Genomic DNA, 24,760 nt, shown 5'->3' with positions numbered 1-24,760 from the left:
CTCTGAGCTGCAAACACCCAGGGAGGGCCCCGGTGCACGCAGGGAGTGCCGGTTTGCTACGCTTTGTAGCGCAGAGGAACAGGACACGGAGGAATTTTTGCCACCAGCCTCCCAGCACAGCTCCAGGAGCGCTGTGTCTGCAAACAGGTGGGTACAGCCCAACGCAGAATGGGCTCCTGCTACAAAATAAAAAAAAGGTATTTTAAAATTCCCCCAGTCCCACAAACCCAGCCTGGGCTCTGGCATCTCGTCTGCACTGCCGGTTACCACCGCCAACGGGTGCCAGCAGCACCGCAGCTGGAGCGGAGCCCAGGAGCCCAGCGAGGGGCAGGGAGGGAAGGACGAGCTGAAGCGTGCCGAGGGGCTCTATGAGATCCTAAAAACGACCTCAGGGGCTTGGATGAAAGGTCACTGCAGCGCAGCGCCCCGCATCCGCCTGCGGTGAGCGCCGAGGCAAAGACCGAGCAAGGGCTTCCCCAGGGGAGCTCCCTGCTCAGCGATTAAGGATTTACCGGGTCAAAGACTGGACCTGGGTCAGCTCCCAGCGAGCTGTGCCCCTCATTGTCAGCACCGAGAATCTAGAACTGCATTACAACCTCCACCAGCCTCTCGTTTTCGAGCTTCCCCCGCCACCTCTGCACCAAACCCGAGAGATTTTCGGCGGATCGCACGTGGAGATGAAGGCAGGCGTGGCCCCAAGAATATGCAGGATGAGCCCCCGTGGTCCACAGCACGTGGAAAAGCCCCGGCACTGCCTGATTCCATGGCAGGGGGGGCGGCTTTGCAATCCCCCCCCTACCCAGCACGCGCTGTTTGTACAGCGCAGCAAGGAGACGCGGCTGAAGGGCAGGGATTCGGTGGGCCCTCATGTTTTGTTTCGGATGGAAAAATAAAGACAGACCCAAACAGCCAGGCGGCTCTATAAATACATCCTGTCATTTTAATTACTCCAGATTAGCTCCTTGGCACCCGCCCCACCGCACGGCCTGCTCTGCAGCGAGCACGTGGTTCTTCCAGCGAGGTCTTTTGCACCGCAGCAGCAGCAGCACGTCCTGTCCCCCTGCCTCCAGCACGAGCAGCGGGGAATGCCGAGCCCAGGAACGCGGCTGGAAGCTGGGAAGGAGCTGCCCTCAGAGGCCAAGCCTGACCGGCCACGGAAGAGCCCATCCCCTGCTCTCCCAGGAGCAGGGAGCAGCCACGGGAGCAGTTTTCCCTGGTTTCACTTCTGGGTGGTCCCTCCCAGAGCCGCTGAGAGCAGCTTTAGCCTCTCAAACACAACAGGGAGTAAAGAAAGACGGAGGAGCTCTGAGGATTTCTAAAAAGTCATGTCTCTGGAAGGCTTCACAGATTCTCCTCGCCCCAAGAAATCCCGAGTATGCAGCTGCTTTGCAGACAGGGCTTGAAACCAGGCCAGGAGACGAAACCTTCGCAGCTTCAGCAGCCGGAGAGGAGCAGCAGGGAGAGGGCTCCCATCAGAAGAACTTGACGCCTCGGCCGTCGTCCAGCGTGATGATTTCAGCCTTGTGCTCCTGCTGCAGGGCTTGCAGGGCACGAAGCAGCATGGCCTCATCCAGCCCGTGGAACTCTAGGGAAGGACAACCAGCCCCGTCAGCGAGAAGAAGGAACACAGCGGGAAACAGAGGGGCTCACGACATCTACGGGGCGGTGACAGCGCAGACGGAGGGCCCTGCAGGGCACCTCTCAGACCCCAGCACCAAAACACTACAGCAAAGCCACAAGGCCTCGCTGATCGAGTCATCAACCACAGAGCCTGGAGGTCAGCAGACACGAGGCAGCGAAGAAGCCAGGCGTGAAAATTCAACAGCCTGCAGCTCACACCAGGCACTGGGAAGGCCCAGCTAATCATCTGTTTGGGTATTTGGATGAAGCGTGCCCTGAAAAGCTGCTGGGGGACACAGCTCGTGGCATTACCTTCATCTGCAGTGTCGTCGCCGCTGACCAGCTCGTACAGCGTGAAGACGGAGTTGGTCAAACCGTTCTTCGACACCTGGAAACGTGAAAGCATCGGGCAGATCTGCGCGATTTAACGCCCTCTGCACGACCCCTCGCGCACCCCAGCGCAAACGAAGCGTAACGCGGGCAGCCCCCAACGAGCAAAACCACCCTCAGAACGTGCTGGGGCATCAGAAAGGTGAGAAATGACACCCGAAGGAGCTAACACAGCCCCATGCAGTGAGCAGAATGGAAGCAGAAGTAGGGGGAAAGCACGAGGAAGACGTTCAGGAGTCTTTTACACGAGGCCCTCTGGATAGGGAAAGCCCCCTCTGTGCACTGGGGCAGCCTCCAGCTCCTCACCCACTGGTAGATGAGCTTTCCCCACTCCTCGGGTCTCCTCCACATGATGAGGAAGCTGGTTTTGTTCTTGTCCAACCACTCCAGGTTCCCTGGAAACAACAGGAGGAAGGCTTCGAGGCAGGGCACGGGGCTGGGACAGCAGTCAGGGCATCACGCCTGCGGGTGGCTGGAGGTGCTGCCTCCCCCCCCGAGACCCCTCCTCGTGCAGCGGGGGACCCGAGGGGCTGCAGAAGGGGCGAGCTGGCCCCGGGGGCTGGCACGGGGAGAGCCCCAGGGCTGCTCCTGCAGCGGGACGGTGCCGTCCCGGTGGGGCTGAGCCCCCCCCCGGTAGAGGACAGACCCCACCCCCATGGACAGACGGACACCCACCGTTTTTGCGGAGCTCCTCCAGCACCACCTGGATGGACTCCAGCGGCAGCTTCCCTGGGAGGGGGGTTAAGGAGGCACTGACAGAGCTTGGGGGGGGGGGGGGAAAGGGACACAACACAGGGGTAGGATTTGGGGATGAGGGTAACTGGGATTGGGGGGGGGGGGGGGGGGGAACTGGGATGGGGTGGGTGTAACTGGGATGGGGTGGGATGGAGGGTAACTGGGACTGGGGGGGGGTACTGGGACAGGATTGGATGGGGGGTTACTGGGAGGTAACTGGGATGGGGGGTTACTGGGACAGGATGAGATGGAAGGTAACTGGGATGGGGGGGCCAGGATGGAGTAACTGGGATGAGGGGGGACAGGACGGAGGGTAACTGGAATGGGGGAGGGGGTTACTGGGACACGATGGGCAGGAGGGCACCTGGGGGGGGAGTGGGGGTTGAGATAGGGACAACCGGGGTGGGAGAGGACGGGGGTAACCGGGGTGGGGGCTTGGGGAGGAGGGGGTCGGGTTAAGGCAACCGGGGCAGGGGAAGGACAGTGGGGAACCGGTACAGGGAAGGGGCGGGGATAACCGGGGGGCCGGTAACCGGGGCCGAGGGGTTTGTGGGTGGCGGGGCCGTGCCAAGGATACGCTGCAGGCGGCGGTTGGCGAACAGGGGGCTGTCCTGCGCCTCCCGCACCGTCATGGCGGGCAGCCGGTGCCGCCGGCTGTAGGCGAGCGCCAGCGCGCACCAGGCCGCCAGCTGCTTCTGCCGCGTCTCGCCGTTGGGCTGCAGCCTGCGGGGGGCTCCGCCATGGCACCGGCACCGGGACCAGGCCGCGGCCCTCCCCTCCCCCGCCCCGGTTCCGGTTCCGGTCCCGGTTCCGGTGTCTCCCCCCACCCCTCACACACCGCCCGGTGCCTCCCCCCGCCCCCGGTGCCGGTGCTCACGTGAAGAAGGGCGGGAAGCTGTACTGCCACGGCCACGCGAAGCTCATCGCCGCCGCCGCCACCGGAACCAACCCCGCCGCCACCGCCGCCGGCTTCCGGCTTCCGGCTTCCGCCCCGCTAAGCCCCGCCCCTCCCGCACCCGCCCCGCCGCTCGCCGCTTCCCCAGACCCCGCCCCCTCCAAAGCCACGCCCGCCCCTCCTAAACCCCGCCCACCCATCCGAAGCCACGCCCACTCCTCGTAACCCCGCACACGCCCCTCCTAACCACGCCCACCCATCCAAAGCCACGCCCACACCACTCCTAACCCCGCCCACTCCCTCCTAACCCCGCCCACCCACCCCACCCCGCTACACCCCGCCCACCACCGAAGCCCCACCCCCACCCGCTGTAGCAATCGAAAAGCCCCGCCCACCCCTCGAGGCCACGCCCCTCCATCAAACCCCCGCCCACACCCCTTCCACTCAAACCCCGCCCTTAGCCACGCCCCTCCCGTTAAGCCACGCCCCCCCCGCGCCGGTGCCCGGTGGCTGCACCAGCGCTGCCAGCGGGGGGGGGGCTCCCGGTGCGGTGGGGCCGGGAACCGGTGGCGGAAACGGGCACGGAAGAAGCACCCTGGGGCTGGGGGAAGCAGCCTTTACTGGCCCGCCGCGGGCTGGCGGGTGGTCAGGGAGGCACCGGGAGGGGGGTTCCTGGACCCATTCCCCCCAGTACGCGAGCAACCGGGAGCCCAGCACCGGGCACCGGGCACCGGGCACCGGGCACGGAGGTGGTGATGGCGGCGGCGGCGGCGCCTTAGGGCTGCGCCTTGCCGTCCTTGCTGCGCCAGATGACGACGGTGACGAGGAAGGGGATGAGGCAGATGGGGGCGAAGACCATGGCCAGCAGCACGTCCTCGGGGGGGTCGAAGACCTGGTTGCCCACCGAGCAGTTGTGGAAGTAGCGGTGGTGGCTCTGGAAGATGAACCGCTCGGCCAGCGCGTTGGGGTAGCTGTAGTAGAGGTGTTCGGCCGAGTCCTCCAAGCACGCCTGCAGCCAGCTGTAGGGCCTGCGGGACGGAACCGGGGCGGGTTGGGGGGCGCTGGGAGGGTTTTTTGGGGGGCTCGGGGTCGCCCCCGGCCACGTTTTGTCCCCCGTCCCTACCTGCTGATGACCTTCCAGTCGCACAGCTGCGGTGCCGTCACGTTCCTCATCAGGTCGACGAATACCTCCCAGCACCTCTCCGCCATGGCGCCGTACACCTCCTCTGCGCGGGGACAGGCGCTGAGCGCCGGCACCGCACCGGGGACCGCGCCCGTCACCCGCCGTGGATTTGGGGACGGGCAGAGGGGAAGGGGACGGATTTGGGGATGGGGGTGCTGCTGGTGCTCACCCACCTGTGGAGTTGTCCTTGGCCATCGGGGGGCTCGTCCTCGCCTCCTGGCCGAAGCCCTCCGCCTTGCCGGCCGTGTGGCACAGCCCCCGCCCCAGCAGCGCTACGGAGGGGACGGAGGGGACGCGGTCAGCGGGGTGGGCACGGGGTGGGACGGGAAGGGACGGGACAGGAGCCACGGGGCGGCCGGAGCTGGTGTTAGGGAGCGAGGAGGCGAGGGGGAGGATGCCACCGGGCTGGCTGCGGGTGACAATGGAGGGGACGGGGGCTACCAGCCGGTGGCACGCAGTGGCCCCAGCGGGACCGAGCTTTGTCCCGTCAGCAGCCCGGGCAGGGCTGAGGCAGGAAGGAAGAGGAAGCGCTGACCGCAGCAGAACCCCCTCCGTGCTCCATCGTGCCACCGGCGTGGGGCGCGTCCCCCCGGCACCCCGCCAGCCGCCCGCCCGGCCCCGGTGCAGCCCTCGGGAAGTCGCCGCCTCCATCCTGTCCCCTGGGCAGCGAGGCCGCGTTGCTTGGCGAATCGCCCCCCGTGGCTTTTTTGGGGGGCCGGGGGCTGGCTGGAGGGGACCTCTGGGGCTGGCACGGTGGCTACGGCAAGGGTAGCCCACCTTGTCCCCAAGGGTGGCCCACTCTGTCCCCAAGGGTAGCCCACCCTGTCCCCGTCCCGCTGTCCCTCCTTGCCGGGACCCCCCCAGCCACTCTCCCGGTGCTCACAGGAGCACCCCACGAAGGAGTCGCATGCACGAGGGTCCCTTCACGCCACTCTCCCACCTCTGTCGCAGCCGGGACCCCTCCATCCTCCCCCCCCCCCGAGGTGCTGTGCCCGGGAAGGGGGCGCCCCCCATCCCCCAAAGGCAGCACCCCGATGCGAGGCGGGCGACGGCCCCCGCAGCGCCGCGTCCTGCTCGCCGCGGGGTTTTGGGGCTGAAACGGCCCCGGATGAAGGACGACGGCCACGTGTGGGGCTGGCACGAGGCACGGAGCCCCCCCACGGCCACAGCCACCCCGCCGTGCACTTACCCCAGAGCAGGAGGAGCCCTCGGGAGAGGCGGCCGGAGCCCGTCGGCACGCACGGTGCCATCCTGCCACAGCCTGCGGGGGCTAACGAGCGGGACAAGTATTTCAATGGAAATAACAGGAAGCGACTCCTTTCCTCTGACAGGGGCAGTTTGACTACAGGAGACGTGTGAAAAATGAGATTGCTCAGCGCTGCTTTCAAGCAGAGCTCCCGGCGGGACCCCCACCCCCCCCCAAAAAAAAAAAAAAACCCTTCTACCACCGCCGCCGCCGGATCCCGGTGGGCATCGCCCCGCGCTCACCCCGGGCGGCCCGGCGGAGGAGAGAGGCTTCTGCTCCCTTCGCAGCCCCGTCCGGTGTGAGGAGGCCGCGATTTTGTTTACTTGTGTATTTCTCTTTAATCCTGTCTGGGCTGGGTTGTGAAATCCCTCGTCTCCTGCGTGGAGGGCAGGCAGCCCGGCAGCGGGGGGGAGTGGACCGGGGAAAGAGAAATTTCAAGCCTCAGCCCCGGGACGGGCGCTGCCGCTCGGCTCTGGGGTGTGTGTGTGGGGGGGGTTTGGGATTGTGGTTTGTGGCCCCAAAACCGGGCTCGCAGCCCCGCTTTAGGGCACCTGCCCCACGCTGGGACTCGTCCCGGGTGGGAGCCGAAGGGCCGGCGGCGGTGCCACGACGTGCACGAGGCCCGAGCGGGCAGGGAGGTGGCGAAAGGGCAGAGGAACGAGGCTGGCGACGCCGGCCCTCGGCCCCAGCCCCACCGCGGGGCTCTGCCAAAAGCCCTGCTCCCACCCTAGGGGTTTTTCCCCGCAGCCCCCAGCCCCGAGGAGCCGGCTGAGGCCGCGCCAGCTCGTTTCGCCCCGCGGCCGGGCTCCGACCCAAAATCTTCCCCTTTTAAAAAAAAAAAACAAAAACCCTCCCGCGGGAGCACAGATCACAACTCAACGCATGTCGGGGACCCTCCCTGCCTTGGCCAGCTCCTATCTCCCCGCTGCTTCGCGCCCTCCCTCGCCAACGCTGCTGGCGGCCGAGCCCGAGCGGCCCGGGGGCTGCGCGGCTGCCGCTGGCCCCGAGACGCATCTGGAAGCCATAAAACTGCCGGGGTCGCAGCCCCCGCTCCCGCTCCTTTTGTTGTCGGAGCCGCTGGAGCCTCCCGGCCTGAGCGGGTGCCAGGGAGACACCCAGTGAGCTCAGCACGGCCCCTCCCTGGGCGCCCCGAGGGGACGGGAAGGGACGGGATGGGGGGAAGGCGGACAGCAACCGCCGTCACGGCCCCCACCCCGTGGCCTGGCACCGCGGTGCTGCCCCGCTGGGACCCACCCTGGGGTGCTGGGGAAGGGGCTCAGGACATGGGGAGGAGGCTCAGGACATGGGAAAAGGGCTCAGCCTCTGGGGAGGGGGGGTCAGCACACGGGGAAGGGGCTTGGCACGTGGGGAGGGGGCTCAGGACATTGGGAGAGGGCTCAGCACGTAGGGAAGGGGCTCAGACCATGGGAAGGGGGGGTCAGCACATGGAGAAAGGACTCAGGACATGGGAAAAGGGCTCAGCCTGTGAGGAAGGGGTTTGGCACGTGGGGGGGGGGCTCAGAGCATGGGGAAGGGGCTCAGACTGTGGAGAAGGGGCTCAGGACATGGGGAGGGGGCTCAGGACATGGGGAAGGGGTTCGGCACGTGGGGAGAGGGCTCAGACCACGGGGAAGGGGCTCATCCCAGCAAGGCCACAATCCCAGGCCTTGGCGGTCAGACCCCCGGTACCGACCTCACCCCACAGCACAGGACCCCCGGACCCCCACCCCGCTCACCCTTCGCCCCCTCCGTTGAACCCCCGGGGTTTGCTCTCAGTCCAGTTCAGGCACTGGGGTACCCGGGGCTGTGCCACCCCCCGCCGGGCTCCGAGCCCCTCTCCGGGCTCTGCTGAGGGTGACGGCGGCTGCGACGGGCACGAGGCAGCCCAGCCCCACCGCCACAGCGGCAGCCAGCCCGGGGGGCAGCCCCCCCGGCCCGGGGGGCTCCGTCCTGCTGCAGTTGCTGAAATATTCGCCGTGGACCTGCAGGAAGAAGGCGTCGAGAGCGGCGCTGGGCCAGGGGCAGGCAAAAAGCTGGGCCAGCAGCTCGGTGCAGGCGGAGAGCTCGCTGTAGGCGCTGTGGAGAATTGGGGAAAAAGATGGGGTGAAGGCAGCCAGGGGGTGCAGGACCCCCGTGGGGGCTGCTCGGAGCCGTCTCAGCACCCACCTCCCGATCTGCTCCCAGCGGCAGCGGCTGCCCTCGGGGGTGGCCATGAGGGCGGCGTGGAAGGGGGCCCAGCAGTATAGGGCCACCCAGTCCTGGTAGGAGTCCTGGCAGCGGGACGGCCCCCCCAGCACCTCCGGGGATCCTAAATTGTGGGGTCGGTTACCCATGGGGCACCAAGCGATGCCAACATCCCCCAAGGGGGGCAGCCCTACTCACCGTCCTCATCCAGGTCCAGGTAGTCAGCTGGAGGGACAGACGGAGCCGTCAGCACCGGGGGGGGACCCATGGGACCGTGCCCAGGGCCCCCGTTCCCCTGTGTCAGCCCACGGCCACGGCATTGCAGCCTTACCTTCATCCTCGGGGGCTCCGTACTGCGGGTCCCCGCGCCCTGCAGCCAGGAGAAATGGGATGGAGGGCTGCACGGCCGGGGGCAGACGGAGCTTTTGGGGGGGTCCCGGCACAGCGAGCCCCCTTCCTCCTGCCCCTGAAGGCAAGCAGGGGGCTCCTGGCTCTGCCTTCGGCTTGGCTGGGGCAGGGCATTTTCTGAGCAAAATGTGCGTGCCAAACCCGCAGCATCCTCCATGGGGAGATGCCAGAAGGGGCCGGGGAGATGCCCCCCAGCATGGCCTGAGCAGGACGGGGGGCAGAAAGGGGGCAAGGTCCCCATGGGGAGGCCCCCAGTCCCTTCCCTGCTCCCCCTGTAGCCCCTTACCCTGCCGGAGCACTGCAAGGAGCAGGCAGCAGAGGAGCCGTGCCCGAGCCCGGAGCATCCTCCTACCGACCGGGACGGCTGCGGTGGGGCCGGGGTTGCCACCGGGGATATATCCCAGTCCCGGGGCCCGTCCCAGTCCTTTCCACCCAGTCCCGACGGGTGGGAGGGTCGGGGGGGGTTGGGGGGGGGGCAGTGAGGTCCCTGCGTTGGCCTGAGTCAGCAGCGAGGCTCCAAAGGCAGCAGATGCAGGGGGCAGGAGGGATGGGGGCTGCGGGTGGGATGCGGGCACCCACTGCCCCCGGGGACCCGCTGCGAGGAGGGGGGTGACGGGGTGACCTTAGTGGTGGTGGTAAATAAGGAAAGGGTGAGCGTCAGGAGGACGGAGCCAGGCTGTTTGTGGGGACACCCCGTGATAGGACAGGGGGCAGCGGGTGCCAGCGGGAACAGAGGAGGTTCTGCTTGAATTATTTTAGGGGGAGGGTGGCAGGGCCCTGGGACAGGCTATTCGGGGGGTTGTGGGGTCTTTGGAGAAACCCAAATCCCCCCTGTGGGACCTGGCCCAGGCAGGACGAGCTCTCAGGGTCCCTTCTCATCCCTCACCCTGTGGGGTTGTGTCACCCATTGGGTTGTGGGGCAGATCGGGACTTGTAGGGGTAGTTTAGGGGGGCTGTGGGGCAGATCAGAGCCCCTGTGGGGCAGATCAAGGCTTGGGGGTGCAGTTTGGGGGGGCTGTGGGGCACAGTGAGGCCCCTGTGGGGCAGATTGGGCCTTATGGGGGCTGACGGGGGAAGGATGAGCAGCCCCAAGCAGCCCCATCCCCACCGCCCGGGACAGTCCCCACGCAGCCGCTTCCTGCCCGGCGCCGCCACCGCCCTTCCGAGCGCGTCCTGACCGGGGCGAGGCGCACAGGATGCGTCCCGGGGCCTCCCAGTGGCCTCCCAGTGGCCTCCCAGTGCTCCCAGTTTCCAAGCTCTCGGACCCCCAGAGGCTGAGCGTTGGCCCCACTGCACCAGGTCCCGACACCGGCAGCCGCTGTGAGGGGGAACGGCCCCGGGACCCCCCGGGACCCCCCCCAGGACCTCTCCCGGGACCCCCCTGGTGCCCCCCAGGACCCTCTGGGGCCCCCCCGGGGCTGCTTGGCATGAGCCACACAAGGGGCGTGGCTTAACTCGGAGGGCGTGGCTTATATCGAGAGGCGTGGCTTAGCTCTGGAGGCGTGGTTTAACTTGGAGGGGCGTGGCTTAACCCGAGGGGTGTGGCTTTGAGCGGACGGGGCGTGGCTTGAGCTGCACACCATGCTTGGCTGCAGGTTAAGGGGCGAGGCCACCACCAGGGAGGGCGGGGCCTCTACACGAAGGGGGCGTGGTCTTCAGGTGAAGGGGCGGGGCCTCCGCGCACAAGGCGGGGTCTCGGGGCGAGGGGGCGGGGCGCTGCGCGGTGGGGGCGGGGCTGAGGGTGAGGGCGGGGCCTCTAGACGGAGGGGCGGGGCTTCTGGGGGGGGGGGGGCGGGGCTTCGTCTCGGCGCATGCGCGGTGCGCAGGGGAGCGCGGCCTCCCCCGGCGCGATGGCCGAGGAGTGAGTGCGGGGCGGGGCGGGGCCTGGGGTCCCGCGGGGGGCGGGGGGCGGGGGGGGCGGTGGGAGGGGAGGGGCCGCGAGGGGCCGCCAGGGGCGGGGGAGCCCCCGGGGGGGGGGTGGAGGGGGAAGGGGGGAGCCCGGGGCTGCTGGGGGGGTGTGGGGGGCACCGGGGGGGGGCAGAGAGGGGCCCCCGGGGGGCTGCTGGGGGGGGAGGGGGGCAGTTGGGGGGTTGGGGGGCAGGTTGGGGGGGTGGGGGGCAGATTGGGGCCCCCATGGGGCAGATCGGGGCTTGGGGGGGTAGTTTGGGGGGGGCTGTGGGGCAGATCCGGGTCCCCGTGGGGCAGATCGGGGCTTGGGGGGGCAGTTTGGGGGGGCTGTGGGGCAGAGAGGGGTCCCTGTGGGGCAGATTGGGGCTTGGGGGGCAGTTTGGGGGGGCTGTGGGGCAGATCATGGCCTCTGTGGGGCAGATCAAGGCTTGGGGGGGGAATTTGTGGGGGCTTTGGGGCAGATTGGGGGTTGTGGGGGGAATTTGGGGGGACTGTGGGGCAGAGAGGGGTCCCTGTGGGGTAGATCGGGGCTTGTGGGGGCAGTTTGGGGGGGCTGTGGGGCAGATCAGAGCCCCTGTGGGGCAGATTGGGGCTTGTGGGGGCAGCTGGGGGCCCTGCGGGGTAGCTTGGGGCCTGTGAGGCAGGCCAGGCCCCTGTAGGGCAGTGACCGTGTGGGGCAGGAGGCTCGGGCTGACCCCTCCATCCCCCCCCAGCCAGGCTCCCCCCAAAACCCTGCGGGCTCCGAGGGCAAAACCCCATTTCTGTAGGGTTTTGCTGCTGCCAGCCCCCGGGCACGAGGCTGGGGGGGGCTGCAGGGAGGGCAGAGCCCGTCCGTGCCCCGCAGGAGGTGTTTGCAGCAGGGTTTGGAAACCCTGGGGGCCAAACCCTGGGGAGGGGGCTGCAGCATCCCTTCCCCTGGGGGGGGGCAAGCAGGGCTTTGGTGAGGCTCGAAGGCTGCCCCTCGTCCCTCCTCGAAACCTGCTGGTTCCTGCTGGTAACCAGCGGTGCCTTCCCGAAGGGAAGGGCTGCAGAACAAACAGGAATCCTCCCCGGCCTCCTGGCAAGGCCAGCAAGGCTCTAGCTGGACGTGAGGAGGCTCCTGGCGGCGTCGTTTTGTTCTGCCGGTGCCCTGGGCAGAAGGAGAAAGGGGAACGCCGCAGACACGTTGCCCGTGGAGGATTCACAGGGGTTCACACAGGGCAGAGGCAGCTGAATCCCTGTCAGCACACGCAGTTCTCTTGCTGCTTACATCCAAGAGCTCTCCGAGCTTTTCGGTGCAATTTGTGCTCTTAATTGTTCCGTAAAAAGGACTCGTGCAGATTTATGTGATTATTTTTTTCCTAGTTAAAGCCTGCGATGCATTTAAAATCCACGTGTTTTTTTTGTTTTGTTTTTTGTTTTTTCTTTTTTTCCTAATACCACTCGTTTGTAACGCTAAGCTCTCCGTTGTTTGACATTTACTCTTCCTGCGTTTTTTTGTAGAAAAATGGAAATCGCCACTCCTCCGACGTCGAAGTGTATCATATACTGGAAAAGGAAAGTCAAGTCCGAATACATGCGGCTTCGGCAGCTCAAGAGGTTTCAGGCGAACATGGGAGCCAAGGTAAAGCTGGAACGAGAGGTGCCAGCTCTAGCTGGGAGGATTTCTGCTCGAGCCTTCGCTCTGGCTTGCGGCGTTTGAGCAGTTTTCAGCTGAGTGCTTCACAGGGAGAGCTGCAGAATTGCATTTCAGTTGTAGCCATGGTAAGCCTGAAGAGATTTCAGCTCCCTTCGTGCTCCGTGGTTGGAGCAGAGCAGGGTAGGCAGCTCGGCTGTGTAGGCAGTGAAGTTCCCTGGCTGGGTGCTTGCAGAAGGTGCAGGGAGAGGACTCCTTTCCACTTACCCTGTGAAGTCTCTCCTTGCTTTAACCCCCTGGGTGCTAAGGCTCCGTGGGTTTCTGCCTCTGCTTTTCTCCGTGGCAGGTAAGATTTTAGAACAGGTTGGATCCGATCAAGAATTATTAAAAGCTGCTGGCTCTTGCTACGTGTTCAGCACGGTTTTGTAGCGATGCTGAGGTTAATTAGGATTCCTTCTAACGAATGTCATCAGTCTGAAGTGCTCTGCCTTGGCTACGTTTTGATACGTGAAACAAAATCTCAGGAGGGGTTTTGATGTTCTAAACCTCAACGTGATTTTTAAGTTTCCAGTGCTTCTTTCCCTCGTTTCAGGCTCTTTTTGTGGCCAACTTTGCAAAGGTTCACGAAAAGACTCAAATTCTGAACGAAGACTGGAAGAAGCTTCGAGTTCAGCCAGTGCAGTTGATGAAGCCGGTCAGCGGGCACCCCTTCCTAAAACAGGTAGGGAGAGCAAAAGAAAGGCACAGCAGCAACAAAGGTGAATCAGAACCAGAGCTTTGCAGGGAACTGTGAGGATAATTTATAGATAGTTTGGTAAACGGGGGGGAGAAGCTTTTACTATCAAGGAGCCACAATGAGTGACCGCAGCACTTTGCTGTGTTTGTCCTGAAGTGCAGTTTCCTCCTGTGGCTGCCTCCCAGGGGCTGTTTCCTCACTGCCCTTCTCTTCGTTTCTCTCCCAGTGTACCGTGGAGAGCATTTTTCCAGGATTTCCAAGCCAGACGCTGTACATGAGGACGCTGAACACCGTGGCTCTGGTGCCCATCATGTACTCCTGGTCCCCCCTTCAGCAGAACTTCATGGTAGGTACGAAGGCTCTGTGGAGCAGGGTCTTTGTGAGATTAGTGCAGATCTTTGTGAGATTGGTGCGTAACCATTACGCAGCTGTGCAGTGATTAAACCATCTTCAGCCAACGTGTCTCAAGCGATGTCTGCTCAGGAGATGAGGGGGAGCATTGCTTTATTTGCTTGTTGTGTTGAACCCCACATCAAAGCTGTTTTACCCAGCTTGTCTCTTCCACACCTGGCTCCTTGCTGGGGCCACCATTATTGCCTTATTTCACAGGATTCTAGGAGCAAATGCTTTATTTGTTTGCCTGGGCAGGGCTATTACCTTCTCTTTTTCCCCTTTAACTTCCCTTTTAAATGAAGACTGAATTTCTTAGGCAGGTCCTTTCCTCTGTGACTGGGTTACTCTGCTGCTCTGCTTGTAGGGATGCTATCGAGGATCCCGGTAGCGTGGAGGACGATTTCAATACTGTTTTGTCCTGGTTTAGTTAAGATTATTTACAAAGCAGACTGCGGCTAGCCTGCCCCTTTGCCCAGTGTGTGTGTGTGTGTGTATTCCTACAAGCAAGGAGCTCCCTGGGACCAGGTGTAGCAGGATGGCACTAGGAGATGTGACACGAAAAGGGCCCCTCGCCGGTGCCATGGCAATGAAAGCCAAATGTCCTTGCTCTGTGATGTGAGAACACTCCTCGGCTCCAGCTGAATCCCTCCTGGGATGAGTTGCCATTTTGCCTTTCACTGCTCTAGTCCCACGCCACCTTAATCACCGTGACCCCTCTGACATTTTCGCTTGCTTATTATTCTTGGCAGCGTGTGCGTTTCTGAGTTTCCATAACCCTTGGATACGCTGCTCTTATTTTTTTTTTTTTTAAATCAGATTGCACTTTTTGGCATCAGGGTTATGCTGCTGGTAGGGAATGACAAGGAAATGTCAGTGATGAGACAGCCAAAACTTCTGCTGGGGAGGCTGAACCTTTGCTTTACTGTGTGGTTTGTGTGGAATGGACGGCAGCAGCCCTGGAGGCACAGCCTGGTTGGGAATCAGCAGGTGCTGGGTTACTGAACCTCATCTGATCTCTGTACAGGTGGAGGATGAAACTGTTCTGTGCAATATCCCATACATGGGAGATGAGGTGAAGGAAGAGGATGAAACCTTCATTGAAGAGCTCATTAATAACTACGATGGGAAGGTTCACGGAGAGGAAGGTAACGTGGGAGTGGGAGCGCTCAGCACTGTCCTTTCACTGCCCTCTTGCAAATTCGATATCAAAGCAGTTAAGAAGTCAAAAGGTGGCAGCAGTAACCAGCTTTTCTCTGAGAGCTCTTAGAGGAGGAAAGCAGGAATGTGCCTGTGGTGCTGGTTTGCAAGGACACAGTCCTGCCTTTTGATACCCCGCTCTGTTCTAGGCCCAGGATGCTCTGGAGCCAGAGCTCTTGTTCAGGGGCATCCACAGGCAGTTCTGGGAAGCCAAAAAATGTGCTAGACGTTAGGAGGAGCTCAGCAACATCGTTTCACTTTCACCTCAGCCAAGACTTTGATCATTCTTTTCAGAGATGAAAAGCCAGCGAGTTTTCCTCCGTAGTTTCCTTGCCCATCGTAAAGGTCTGTCTGGAGGGAGGAAGGCTGTGGAAAACTCTCTGGTGTGGCCTGTGCCCAGATTCACAGAAATAATACACCACTCTTATGACTCTGTAGCATTAAAATCCCACCTATCCTTCCAAAATTGCCAGGAAGGTTCTCACTGATAATAATAATGATAATAATACCCTGTGGCTGGCTCGTGATTTACCACCCCGAGGAGCACGAAAGATGATGGCCCTCCCACAGCCTGGCTGACACCACTGTGTTTCAGAAATGATTTCAGGGTCGGTCCTCATCAGCGACGCTGTGTTCCTGGAGCTGGTGAACGCCCTCAATCAGTACTCGGACGAGGAGGAGGAAGGACACAACGATTCTGAGGCTAAGCAGGAGGATGGGAAAGAGGAGCTGCCGGTCACGAGGAAGAGGAAACGAACTGCAGCGGAAGGTGGGTTTGGCTGCAGAAAATGGGGCTGTGATGGTCGTGTTTCCATCCTACCTTGCCTTAGGAGCTGCCCAGTGCTCTCCTGCCCTCGCTCTTGTGGTTATTCGTGTGTCACTTAGGGGCAGTAGCCAGCTTGGCAAGTTCTGGTGCGGTAGATGAAAGGAGAAGGGAAGCCAGTTATTCTCACTGTCCCCTGCGGACAGGATAAGCAGTCATCAGCTTTAAGTGTAGCGAGGAGGAATTCAGATGAGTCATCTGGAAAGCCGTGTAATGGTACGATTAGCAAAGCAGGGGGGTATTACCTGGGGAGGATGTGAGATCTCTGCTCTTGGAGGCTTCAAAGCGCCGGCCTGGCAAGCATCTGTCAGTAGGTTTGTAGGGAGATCTCATTCTGCTGTAGGACAGGGAGGTGAAGCTTCTCAAATCCCTTCCAGCCTCCTTTTCCACCTATTAGTGTTCATCTGCCTTCTCCTGTGCCACCTGGGGGTTTTGCTGCGTAGAAGCAGCTCTGGTTCGTGGGATTTTCACATGTCCTGCGTGCCCTTCAGAATGCTGACTGGGAGTTTCACCTTTGATTTATAGCGATAGGAGCAGCACAAGCACCAGCACCTTTTGCAGACGTAGGAAAGTATTGTCTGTAAACCTTGTCTTGGTAAAAAAAAAAAGCATTATTCCACACGAAATCAGTAGTACTTCCATCACACATGATGCTAATTGGAAGGTGGCAGAGTGCAATGCATCTGGAAACGATTTAGCCTGGTTGCAAGACAGAATTGTCTGTGTGGTTACGGTTCTGTCTCTTAAAACGCCATCCAGAACACCTCCTGGAATCGCCCTCTCTGGAAAAAGGAGAGGCACGGTCACATCCAGCATAACCGAGCAACTCTCTTCTTTTTCCTTAGGTAACAAGAAGTGTTCAAAGAAGCGGTTTCCAAACGACATGATTTTCACTGCCATTTCTTCCATGTTCCCCGAGTACGGCTTTCCAGATGACATGAAAGAGAGGTAGAAGTTGCGTGTGTTGCTTATTCCCTTTGTTAGTGACGGCTAAAATTTGTGTTGTAGACAACAGCCCTGTGCTCTGGGCAGAAAGCAGAGCTCGCTTGGCTGCGGGCGCTGTGAGCAGAACATTTTTTGAGTATTAGCAACTTTTGGTTTAGCCTCAAGGTATCCGAGCCAGAGTCATGAGACCTCAGTCACACAAAGCCTTGTAAAACGTCCCGAATTAGGAAAAAAATGCACACGGGTGGCTGTCTCTGTTTGCTCCATAGGTACCGAGAGCTCACGGAGGTGTCGGACCCGAATGTGCTGCCCCCGCAGTGCACCCCCAACATCGACGGGCCCTGCGCGAAGTCGGTGCAGCGCGAGCAGTCCCTGCACTCCTTCCACACGCTCTTCTGCCGGCGCTGCTTCAAATACGACTGCTTTCTGCACCGTAAGTGCGGTCTTTTTTCCTTTCCTCAGCGCTTTGTGCTCCTGCGTGCCTCGCTCGGCAGTCGCCAGAGGGTGACGCCTCCCTGGCGTTGGCAGCGGAGCCTTTGGAGGCTGTCAGGTGCCCCCAGAGCCTTTTGGAAAGACAGCTCCACCAATTCCCACGAGTGGACGGAAAGCAACCCGCCCGGCAGCCCGCTCTGGCTCACCGTTGTTCGTTGTGCTGTGCTGGGCCTCCTGGCACTTTTGTTCCAGAAGCAGTGCTGTGGCTGGGCTTCGCTCTCACTTCGCAGAAGCTCGTCAGGGAAAGGCCAGGCTGTCACGCTTCCAAAGTCTGGACATGCCCCCGTGTTTTGTTGCCTCGCTGGAACTTTCAGCTCCATCTTAGTCATGTTCCTGCGGTTTGTTCTGCCAAAGGCTTTTTGGATAGGGGTTAGCTGTTGGACCTGCTGTTTCCCAGGTCTGAGAGCTTCCCTGGAAAGTCACAGGACTCTCTCCAGTGAATTATTTATTTAAGGATCTATTATTAAGATCATGCAGTCGTACTGTTTCAGTCTGAAAGCAGACATTTTTCCTACGGCCTCTCCTTCCCAAGTGTTTCCCCTCTGATGCTAAGTTCCCATCATCTCTAGGAGTCGGGCTGGCCGAGACATCCCCAGCTTGTGCCCTGCTCTTGGGAGATCTCAAGGAGCTCCTGTGCTCCTGGTCACTGCCTCAGGCTCCCACTCGCCTTCACTCCCCTCGTGCTGTCCCTGTCCTTTTCTCTGTGGTGGGTGACCCTTGTTGGAGAAAGCTGATAGTAAAGCTCACTGTTATTTTTTCAGCTTTTCACGCTACTCCCAATGTGTACAAACGAAAGAACAGAGAGACGAAAATCGAGCCGGACCCTTGTGGAGCAGACTGTTTCCTCTGGCTGGTACGTTTCTGCGCTGCAGCTTCTGAAACCACCGTAGGAAGTGGCCTGGCCAGCCGTGCTTTTCAGTACTTTGTGGGTCCTTTTTTCCACAACTTTGGTGATTTTTCAGAATTACCTAATTCTGAAATCTCACCCGATTATCTCACCTGATTATCTCGTCGTCACTGAATGTGGGGAAGCACGGATCCAGAGATGAGCCTTACTGGAAGCGTCTTCATGTCACCTTCAGATTATGCGGCTGAGATATCAGCATCTGAGGGGAGCTGCAGGGCTGAGGCAGAACAGAGGCCCAGAGGATGTAGAACAGGGGCCAGGAGGGTGTCATTGCCAGGGCAAGAAACAGGGAAACAGGCTGGAGGAACGGGGTGCGGGATCCTGCCCGTACCGGGCGGCGATGCTGAAGGCCACGAAGCAGCAGGGTGCAGTGCAGGCAGCTGGCAGGGCCGTGGCACTTACTGGAGGTGACCCTATTCCGTATGACAGGCCTCCTGCCTTCTGGTGGTGGCAGGAGGGCTTCTCCCAAGGCCTCTCCGCGCGTCCTGGCTGCGTGCCACCCACCCTGTGCTCTGCTCTGCTTGCAGGAAGGAGCCAAGGAGTTCGCTGCGCTGCACAACCCGCGGTCCAAGTGCTCGGGCAGGCGCCGCCGGAGGCACCATGTGGTCAGCGCTTCCTGCTCAAACACCCCGGCCCTCGCTGAGACAAGGGAGGGAGACAGCGACAGAGACACGGGCAATGAGTGGGCCTCTAGTTCCTCGGGTACGGCGCCGTCCCTGGAGACACAGAATCACACAGAATCACACAGAATTTTCTAGGTTGGAAGAGACCTCAAGGTCATCGAGTCCAACCTCCAACCTAACTCTAACAGCCCTCCACTAAACCATATCCCTAAGCTCTACATCTAAACGTCTTTTGAAGACTTCCAAGGATGGTGACTCCACCACTTCCCTGGGCAGCCTGTTCCAATGCCTCACAAACAGAGAGACAACCCTCTCCCATTTAGTGCTGTGACAAATAACGAGCGGGCGCTGCCACACGCGGGGCTCCAGCTATCGCTGCTCTGTCACTGTGTTGGGGCTGTGGAATTCAGAGCTGGGGGTGACAAAATGCCCACAGCTGGCCTTAAGCAAACACAGGGGACGCCCAGTCCTGCCCTGCACTGCGGTGGGGTTCGTTATCCTCATCGTCAGGCACGGCAAGGAAGCCGTGACAGCAGGGGTGTGTTCTTGCTCATCCCTGGCCCTAACCTCTGCCTTCCTCGCCAGAGGCAAACTCCCGCTGCCAGACCCCCACCAAGCAGAAGCTGAGCCCGGCCTCGTCCCAGCTGTTTGCGGTGGAGACGCAGCAGGAGCCGGTGGAGTGGACGGGAGCCGAGGAGTCTCTCTTCCGCGTCTTCCACGGGACCTACTTCAACAACTTCTGCTCCATTGCCAGGCTGCTGGGGACGAAGACGTGCAAGCAGGTACGGCCCGACCTTCTGGTCTGGGCAGGCAGGCACACACAGCACCCGGCCCCAGGGCAGGAGGGAGCCCTTTGCTGCTGCTTGCTGCTTTTTTTTTTTTTTTCTTCTTCCCTGCTGCAAACCGCCTGGAGGAGCGTGTTGCATCAACGCTTTGGGAAGCTGGGCGGTGTTATTTTGCAGCACGGCTGCTGGTCACAGAACAAGCCCCGCACACGTGCAGTGCTCTGAGGTTTTTTTCAGCGTGCCTTATCCCAGCCTGGTGGGACAGGGGGTGGTTTTGTGTCCCGGGCCAGAAAAGCAAGGACACCCACAGCTTGGTGAAACTGGGGGCAGAGCTGCCTGCTTACTGGGACCCCCACCGTGCGTGTGTGTGCTTGCACTCCCTCCATTTGTGCTTTAGATAAAGGTAACTTGGGTATACTGAACTTTATTCTTCTTTTTGCTTCTGTTTTTTTTTGGTAGGTCTTTCAGTTTGCAGTTAAAGAATCGCTTATAACAAAGCTGCCAACAAACGAATTAATGAATCCATCCCAGAAGAAGAAAAGGAAGCACAGGCAAGTGTTGGACAAGCTTGTTTTGTTCTTAAAAACGCAACCAGATCCACTGCTTTTCGTGCCAAAGCATTCCTGGTAATCCCCATCTGGCTCCCATCTGCGCGCACTTCTCGCTGTCACACAGGGCTGATTGTGCTGCCGGCTGGGAGCTGGCCCCTGGCCCTTCTCTGGTGCTGTCCTCCTGCTCGGGGAGCTCTGCGGGGTCCTGCACCCACGGGCTCAGCCCCGGAGCGGAGGTCAGCACGGTGGCCGCGCCGTGCCGCACTGCTGCAAGGAGGCCGGCGCTGTCCTGACAGCAGCCTCAGCCCGAGCTCCCTGCCTCCTAACCTACTTTCTGTGTGCTGATCCGGCGCATCCAGCGTGATTCTGGCTCTCAGGCTTGCCTTAAATAACTCCTGTAGCTGCGCCGTTCTCATCTTTCTGCGCCGCGCGGCTGCCGGCTGCTTATTAATGCACGCTGCTGCCAGGCAGCCCTGCTGGAATCGCCTGGCCCCAGCTGGCTGCCGGCGCCCCCACCCCTGACACTTCTCTGCTTCTCTCGCAGGCTGTGGGCTGCGCACTGCAGGAAGATCCAGCTGAAGAAAGGTAAACGTCTGCAGCTGCGCTCGGCTGCGGTTTTGCGTGGCCGTTCTCCCCCGGGGGGCTCGCACAGGACACCGTGTCCTGCTGGCCGTCCCGGGGTGCAGGGGGAGCAGCTCCCCACCGAAGGGGCCGTTTTTTGGTGCCCCTGTGGCTGTGCCACCCCCATCCCTGCCGTGCCAGCGCTCTCTCCCAGGCGGTGGGAGAGGCAGGGTCCTGCTCCAGCCGGAGGGGGGGCTGAGGTTTGGCGTGCAGTCCCCGTGCAAAACGGGCTGCGGAGGTGTAAAGCAGACGTGTGTGTCATGCGTTTGTAATTACAGCTGTGTGCTGGGCGCTGCTGGGCTTCCTGCCCTCTGCAGGCAGACGGGGAACGTGCACGTGCTCTGCTCCGGAGCCCCGGGCGTGCAGCTTCTAACCCTGCCTTTTCTCCTCTTGCTCCAGATAACTCGCCTACCCAGGTGTACAACTACCAGCCCTGTGACCACCCCGAACACCCCTGTGACAGCTCCTGCCCTTGCATCATGACCCAGAACTTCTGCGAGAAGTTCTGCCAGTGCAACCCTGACTGTAAGGAAAAAGCTGGGGCTACCAGACCTGAAAGCAGGCAGCTCTTCTCACCCAGACAGGGGGAGGGCGCAGCCCTGGGGCTTGCTGAGGGCCTCTTTTATCCCTGCCTTCATTTCTCTGTCCGTCTGCAGCAGTTGGATTAGCAGGCGGATAAATCTGAGGGGAAACTCTGTTCCATGCTGCCCCGTGTCCCCCAGCAGCAAGTGATACAGGCTCTCGTTAGAGATTGCTCATCTGCATCAAGCACCAAGCCCTGGGTGTCGCTGCCAGTCCCATGGAAGGAGGACGTGTGGCCAGCAGTTAGGGTGGGAGCAGGGGCATTGCTCTGCCACGCTCGTTTTCCCCTCTGGGCTCCCGTTCCCAGCTCAGGGATGGAGATAACAGCACTTGCCCACATAACTGGGGCTTCTGAGGGTGAATTTGTGTCGGGTTATGACACAGCCTGGGGCTGGAAGGGCTAGAAGGTGACAGGGAGCCAGCTCAGGCTCAGCTTCTCCGTCCTGACCTGTTCATATTATCAGAGCTGATTTCAGTTTGCACATAATTAGCCCCGAAAGGCAGATCAGCATCTCCAGCTGCAGAGGCAGGAGGGACCCCACGTGTGGGTCTGTCCTCTGCGAGGTGTGAGTGGCCCCCAGGCTGTTGCTCTGCTTTCTGGCTTTCAGCCGTGGGTGCCCAGGCTGAAAAATGTCCCTTTATCACGTTACATCCTTTGGTGAGGATCTCCCATCTCTCCTTCCCGGAGCAGAGGGGCTGCAAAGCTCGTTGTTAGCACAAAGCCACCTTCCTCGTGTTAGCTGCGTGGTGTGCAGGCAGCCTGCCCCTTGCTCACAGCCAATTTGAGATCTGTCTCTGCACAGAGCCCAAACTGCCTGCCAGGGCGAGACCCGGCTCAGCAGGAGCTTCTGTGTTTTGTTCCCTGTCTTTGAGAAACCCGCGTTGTGTTCCTGCAGGTCAGAATCGCTTCCCGGGCTGCCGCTGCAAAACCCAGTGCAACACCAAGCAGTGCCCCTGCTACCTGGCCGTGAGGGAGTGCGACCCGGACCTCTGCCTGACCTGCGGGGCTTCGGAGCACTGGGACTGCAAGGTGGTCTCCTGCAAGAACTGCAGCATCCAGCGAGGTCTCAAAAAGGTATTTGTGGTGTTTCCGTGGCTCTGGGCTGCTGGCAAAGGGCTGCCTCGGGGCAGGGTTGATAAACGGATCGCTGCGGTGTGGGAGAGGGGGTGGGAGCCACCCGCAGCTGTCTGAGCGAGGGAAAAAATCAAACTGAAGCTGCTCTGCCCCAGGCTCCTACAGCACTTACTCTGGAGTATGGATTATGGGTGTGAAAATTGGGAGATGGGGGGGATATGAGGAAGGGTGAGAACAAGGGAGTGTGAAAAATGGCTCCAAAGAAAGGTCAGGTCTTGAATTTTGTTGGTCAGGACAAGGGACTGCGTATAAAAGAGAGAGAAATTCACAGAAAGATGCAAATTAGTGGGTGTCAAGTAATGTGCAGCTCCAGCTTAACGAAGCTTAACGACCAGAAAGTGTGCAGGGACCTGTGTGTCACCTCACACCAGGGGACACGGGGTGATGCTGGCACGGTGAGGGCAGCAGCCAGCACGGCGTGGGTGCTCCTGGGCACTGCCCTGAGCCCAGCACAGACACCTGGGGCACGATCCCTGCGCTGCTTCGGAGCTGGGGGTGGTCGCTCTGCCCACCCAAACTGTTTTCTTCTGGCCTTGGCTCTAGCACTTGTTGCTGGCACCTTCGGATGTCGCTGGCTGGGGGACTTTCATCAAGGAGTCCGTGCAGAAGAACGAATTCATCTCGGAGTACTGCGGGGAGGTCAGTGCTGTTATAAATGGCTCAGTCCTCAAAATAGGGTTATAATCAAAGTTTATAATTTATTAAAAGAATAGAGATGTTAAAAGGATTGTGATATATGTTCATCTGATTCGTGTCAGTATGGAACATATATCACAGTGCTGCCGGGTGCTCGGGTGGGTGTGCGTCGTGGTTGTGCTGCTCTGTGGTTATCTCAGGGGCCTTCCCCAGCTCAGCCACGGCCACAGGCTCCCTCTGACCCGGCTTAGAAATGGAAATCCATGCCATTTTGGGACCCAGCTCTAAGCCCCACGCCAAGGAGGGATGTCTGGTGTGTGTGTGTGCTGCTCCCCGGGAGCCCAGCTCCTCCTCTGCTCCTCCTGAGCCCTGGCGAACCCCCACCCGCTGGTGTGGACGGGCAGGAGGCACCTCCAGGAGATCCAAGAGCGTTGTTCCTTGCAGCCATCCTTACCGTGCCCTCAGGCACTGAGGCTCTCTCAAGGCGTTCTCCTTCTCCAGCTTATTTCGCAGGATGAGGCTGACCGGCGGGGAAAGGTCTACGACAAGTACATGTCGAGTTTCCTCTTCAACCTCAACAATGGTAACTCGCCTGGGGTTTCAAGGGGTGGCAGGGGCTGGTGGGTGGGCAGCCTCAAGCCCCTCCGTCCCGTGAGCAGCGGTCTTGTCTTCGCAGGACACTGCAGAGCTCTCTTCTTTTGCCTTTCGACAGATTTTGTCGTCGACGCCACTCGCAAGGGAAACAAAATCCGCTTTGCCAACCACTCCGTGAACCCCAATTGCTACGCCAAAGGTGAGCTGTCCCCAGCCGGGCAGGTCAAGGCTGGGGAAGGGTCTCTGGGAGAGACCCAGAGGGGTCGCTGCAGGTCGGAGCCCCCCAGGGGAGCTCCAACCCGCCCTGAGCTGCAGCCGCATGTCCCCGACGTTGTCCCTCTGCTTGCAGTTGTGATGGTGAATGGAGACCACCGGATAGGAATCTTTGCCAAGAGGGCCATCCAGGCGGGAGAGGAGCTCTTCTTCGATTACCGGTAACGTGGGGAGCAGCTGCCTGGGGACCCCGGGCAGGGCTTAACCCTGCTTTCCGTGCACATTTTCAGGGAGTTCAGAGGTCGTTCCAGCAGCTGTGGCTTTCCCTGTCTCGTAGGTACAGCCAGGCAGACGCCTTGAAGTACGTCGGCATAGAGAGGGAGACGGATATCATCTAGGCTGTGTGCCGGGGGGGTCCCCGCACTCCTTGCTGCTGCACCTTGTAAGCGATGCCATGTTTGCTTCACGCTGACATGACTGCTGCCCGTGTTCCCCTTGCTGTGTGTGTCACAAGTGCTACTTGCTGCCCAGACACCCGGAGAGAGACTTGGGGCAGGAGCGTGAGCAGCTGCTGCCCGGGTATCAGCTCTGCCCAGCCCCGGCACCTTCCCTGCTGGCTGTCTCCTGGGCTGGAGGGAGCCTCGTGGACCGAGGCGGCTGGGGCTTGAAGAAAAGCCGCGGTGCAGAAGGTTTCCAGTCGCCAGCTTTCAGCCTCTTCCCATTTTCTGCTGACTGCTGAAAGCAAGCGAGGGGCTGCCTGCACCGAGACCCTCGGGGCACAGCTCCGGGGACAGCTCCAGCTCCCCAGGGACAAGCTCTGGTCCCTGGTGCTGCCTCTCGCTGCCCTTCTTGTCCTGCTGACCAGGACAGCGACAGCATTGGAGCTGTGGCCACATGCCTGCACGTCCCCGAGCCCCACAGCTGCTGTCCCTGGGGCTTTTTTTCCCTCTGCCCCAGCTGGCTGGAGGTCGGGGACCACCAGCACGTGGCTCATGTGGCACGATCCCCTGGGACGGGGCGAGCAGCACTATGCAAAAAGTCACTTTGGGTAGGGAAGCTACTGAGCTGGTTAGAGACGATGTTACGGGGGTGCTGCTGCAAGCACAAGGGGAATCCACGGAAAAAAAAGCACTGGGGGGTGGGAGGGAGCCCTCCCAGCCCGCAGCTGGCTGGGTCTGCTGGGGCTGGGACAGATTTGGGGCTGCGGGGGGAGCCCCCCGCTGCTCGGCTGGGGCTGCAGCCAGCCTGGGAGCTGGGGCTTTGGCCGTGCTCCAGGCAGGTGCTTCCTGACCACGCAGTACCAAAGCTGGTTCCCCCACCCTGCTCTGCCAGGGCAGTCCTTT

General features: G+C 61.1%; 3 protein-coding genes across 7 annotated transcripts; 1 reads left to right on the top strand and 2 right to left on the bottom strand.

Moving 5' to 3' along the window:
• Positions 1-915: 915 nt before the first annotated feature.
• VPS25 (vacuolar protein sorting 25 homolog) lies at positions 916-3,713 on the bottom strand. The gene is made up of 6 exons (XM_032202746.1): positions 3,623-3,713; positions 3,323-3,468; positions 2,686-2,739; positions 2,317-2,405; positions 1,933-2,008; positions 916-1,585 (listed from the first exon to the last, which is right to left on the bottom strand). The coding sequence occupies exons 1-6, from the start codon at positions 3,667-3,669 to the stop codon at positions 1,473-1,475; spliced, it is 525 nt and encodes a 174-aa protein (XP_032058637.1). The 5' UTR covers positions 3,670-3,713; the 3' UTR covers positions 916-1,472.
• A 536-nt stretch (positions 3,714-4,249) lies between these two features.
• Positions 4,250-6,383, bottom strand: RAMP2 (receptor activity modifying protein 2). 2 transcript variants are annotated; one of them, XM_032202849.1, is made up of 5 exons: positions 6,312-6,383; positions 6,013-6,165; positions 4,997-5,095; positions 4,764-4,866; positions 4,250-4,668 (listed from the first exon to the last, which is right to left on the bottom strand). In XM_032202849.1, exons 2-5 carry the CDS (start codon positions 6,071-6,073, stop codon positions 4,416-4,418), a joined length of 516 nt encoding a protein of 171 aa, XP_032058740.1. In that variant the 5' UTR covers positions 6,074-6,165; positions 6,312-6,383; the 3' UTR covers positions 4,250-4,415. The 2 variants fall into 2 exon arrangements, with proteins under 2 accessions (XP_032058740.1, XP_032058739.1); XM_032202848.1 differs by having other exon boundaries at positions 6,013-6,093; positions 6,312-6,382.
• Positions 6,384-10,470: 4,087 nt separating this feature from the next.
• EZH1 (enhancer of zeste 1 polycomb repressive complex 2 subunit) lies at positions 10,471-24,631 on the top strand. 4 transcript variants are annotated; one of them, XM_032202856.1, is made up of 20 exons: positions 10,471-10,522; positions 12,052-12,172; positions 12,777-12,905; positions 13,147-13,266; positions 14,338-14,458; positions 15,106-15,279; positions 16,179-16,281; positions 16,548-16,711; positions 17,532-17,623; positions 18,205-18,379; positions 18,886-19,082; positions 19,545-19,636; positions 20,181-20,221; positions 20,657-20,782; positions 21,736-21,914; positions 22,518-22,613; positions 23,112-23,193; positions 23,323-23,403; positions 23,554-23,638; positions 23,755-24,631. In XM_032202856.1, exons 1-20 carry the CDS (start codon positions 10,473-10,475, stop codon positions 23,813-23,815), a joined length of 2,289 nt encoding a protein of 762 aa, XP_032058747.1. In that variant the 5' UTR covers positions 10,471-10,472; the 3' UTR covers positions 23,816-24,631. The 4 variants fall into 4 exon arrangements, with proteins under 4 accessions (XP_032058747.1, XP_032058749.1, XP_032058750.1 ...); XM_032202858.1 differs by lacking the exon at positions 10,471-10,522 and adding an exon at positions 11,515-11,843; XM_032202859.1 differs by lacking the exon at positions 10,471-10,522 and adding an exon at positions 11,663-11,788.
• Positions 24,632-24,760: the final 129 nt, after the last annotated feature.

This window comes from Aythya fuligula, chromosome 24 (genome assembly GCF_009819795.1).
Source record: "Aythya fuligula isolate bAytFul2 chromosome 24, bAytFul2.pri, whole genome shotgun sequence".
Taxonomy (NCBI): Eukaryota; Metazoa; Chordata; class Aves; order Anseriformes; family Anatidae; genus Aythya; species Aythya fuligula.
This window is presented reverse-complemented; position numbering and strand designations above follow the sequence as displayed.

Coding starts and splice junctions, on each gene's coding strand:
- RAMP2 (XM_032202849.1), bottom strand. CDS start 6,073: ATGGCACCGTGCGTGCCGACGGGCTCCGGCCGCCTCTCCCGAGGGCTC. Junction 5,096..6,012: donor AGGGCTCCTCCTGCTCTGGG/GTAAGTGCACGG, acceptor TCCCCTCCGTAG/CGCTGCTGGGGCGGGGGCTG. Junction 4,867..4,996: donor GGCCAAGGACAACTCCACAG/GTGGGTGAGCAC, acceptor GTCCCCGCGCAG/AGGAGGTGTACGGCGCCATG.
- EZH1 (XM_032202856.1), top strand. CDS start 10,473: ATGCGCGGTGCGCAGGGGAGCGCGGCCTCCCCCGGCGCGATGGCCGAG. Junction 16,282..16,547: donor CCAGATGACATGAAAGAGAG/GTAGAAGTTGCG, acceptor TTTGCTCCATAG/GTACCGAGAGCTCACGGAGG. Junction 21,915..22,517: donor TCCAGCGAGGTCTCAAAAAG/GTATTTGTGGTG, acceptor CCTTGGCTCTAG/CACTTGTTGCTGGCACCTTC.
- VPS25 (XM_032202746.1), bottom strand. CDS start 3,669: ATGAGCTTCGCGTGGCCGTGGCAGTACAGCTTCCCGCCCTTCTTCAC. Junction 3,469..3,622: donor AGCTTCCCGCCCTTCTTCAC/GTGAGCACCGGC, acceptor AGCCCCCCGCAG/GCTGCAGCCCAACGGCGAGA. Junction 1,586..1,932: donor CGACGACACTGCAGATGAAG/GTAATGCCACGA, acceptor GTCCTTCCCTAG/AGTTCCACGGGCTGGATGAG.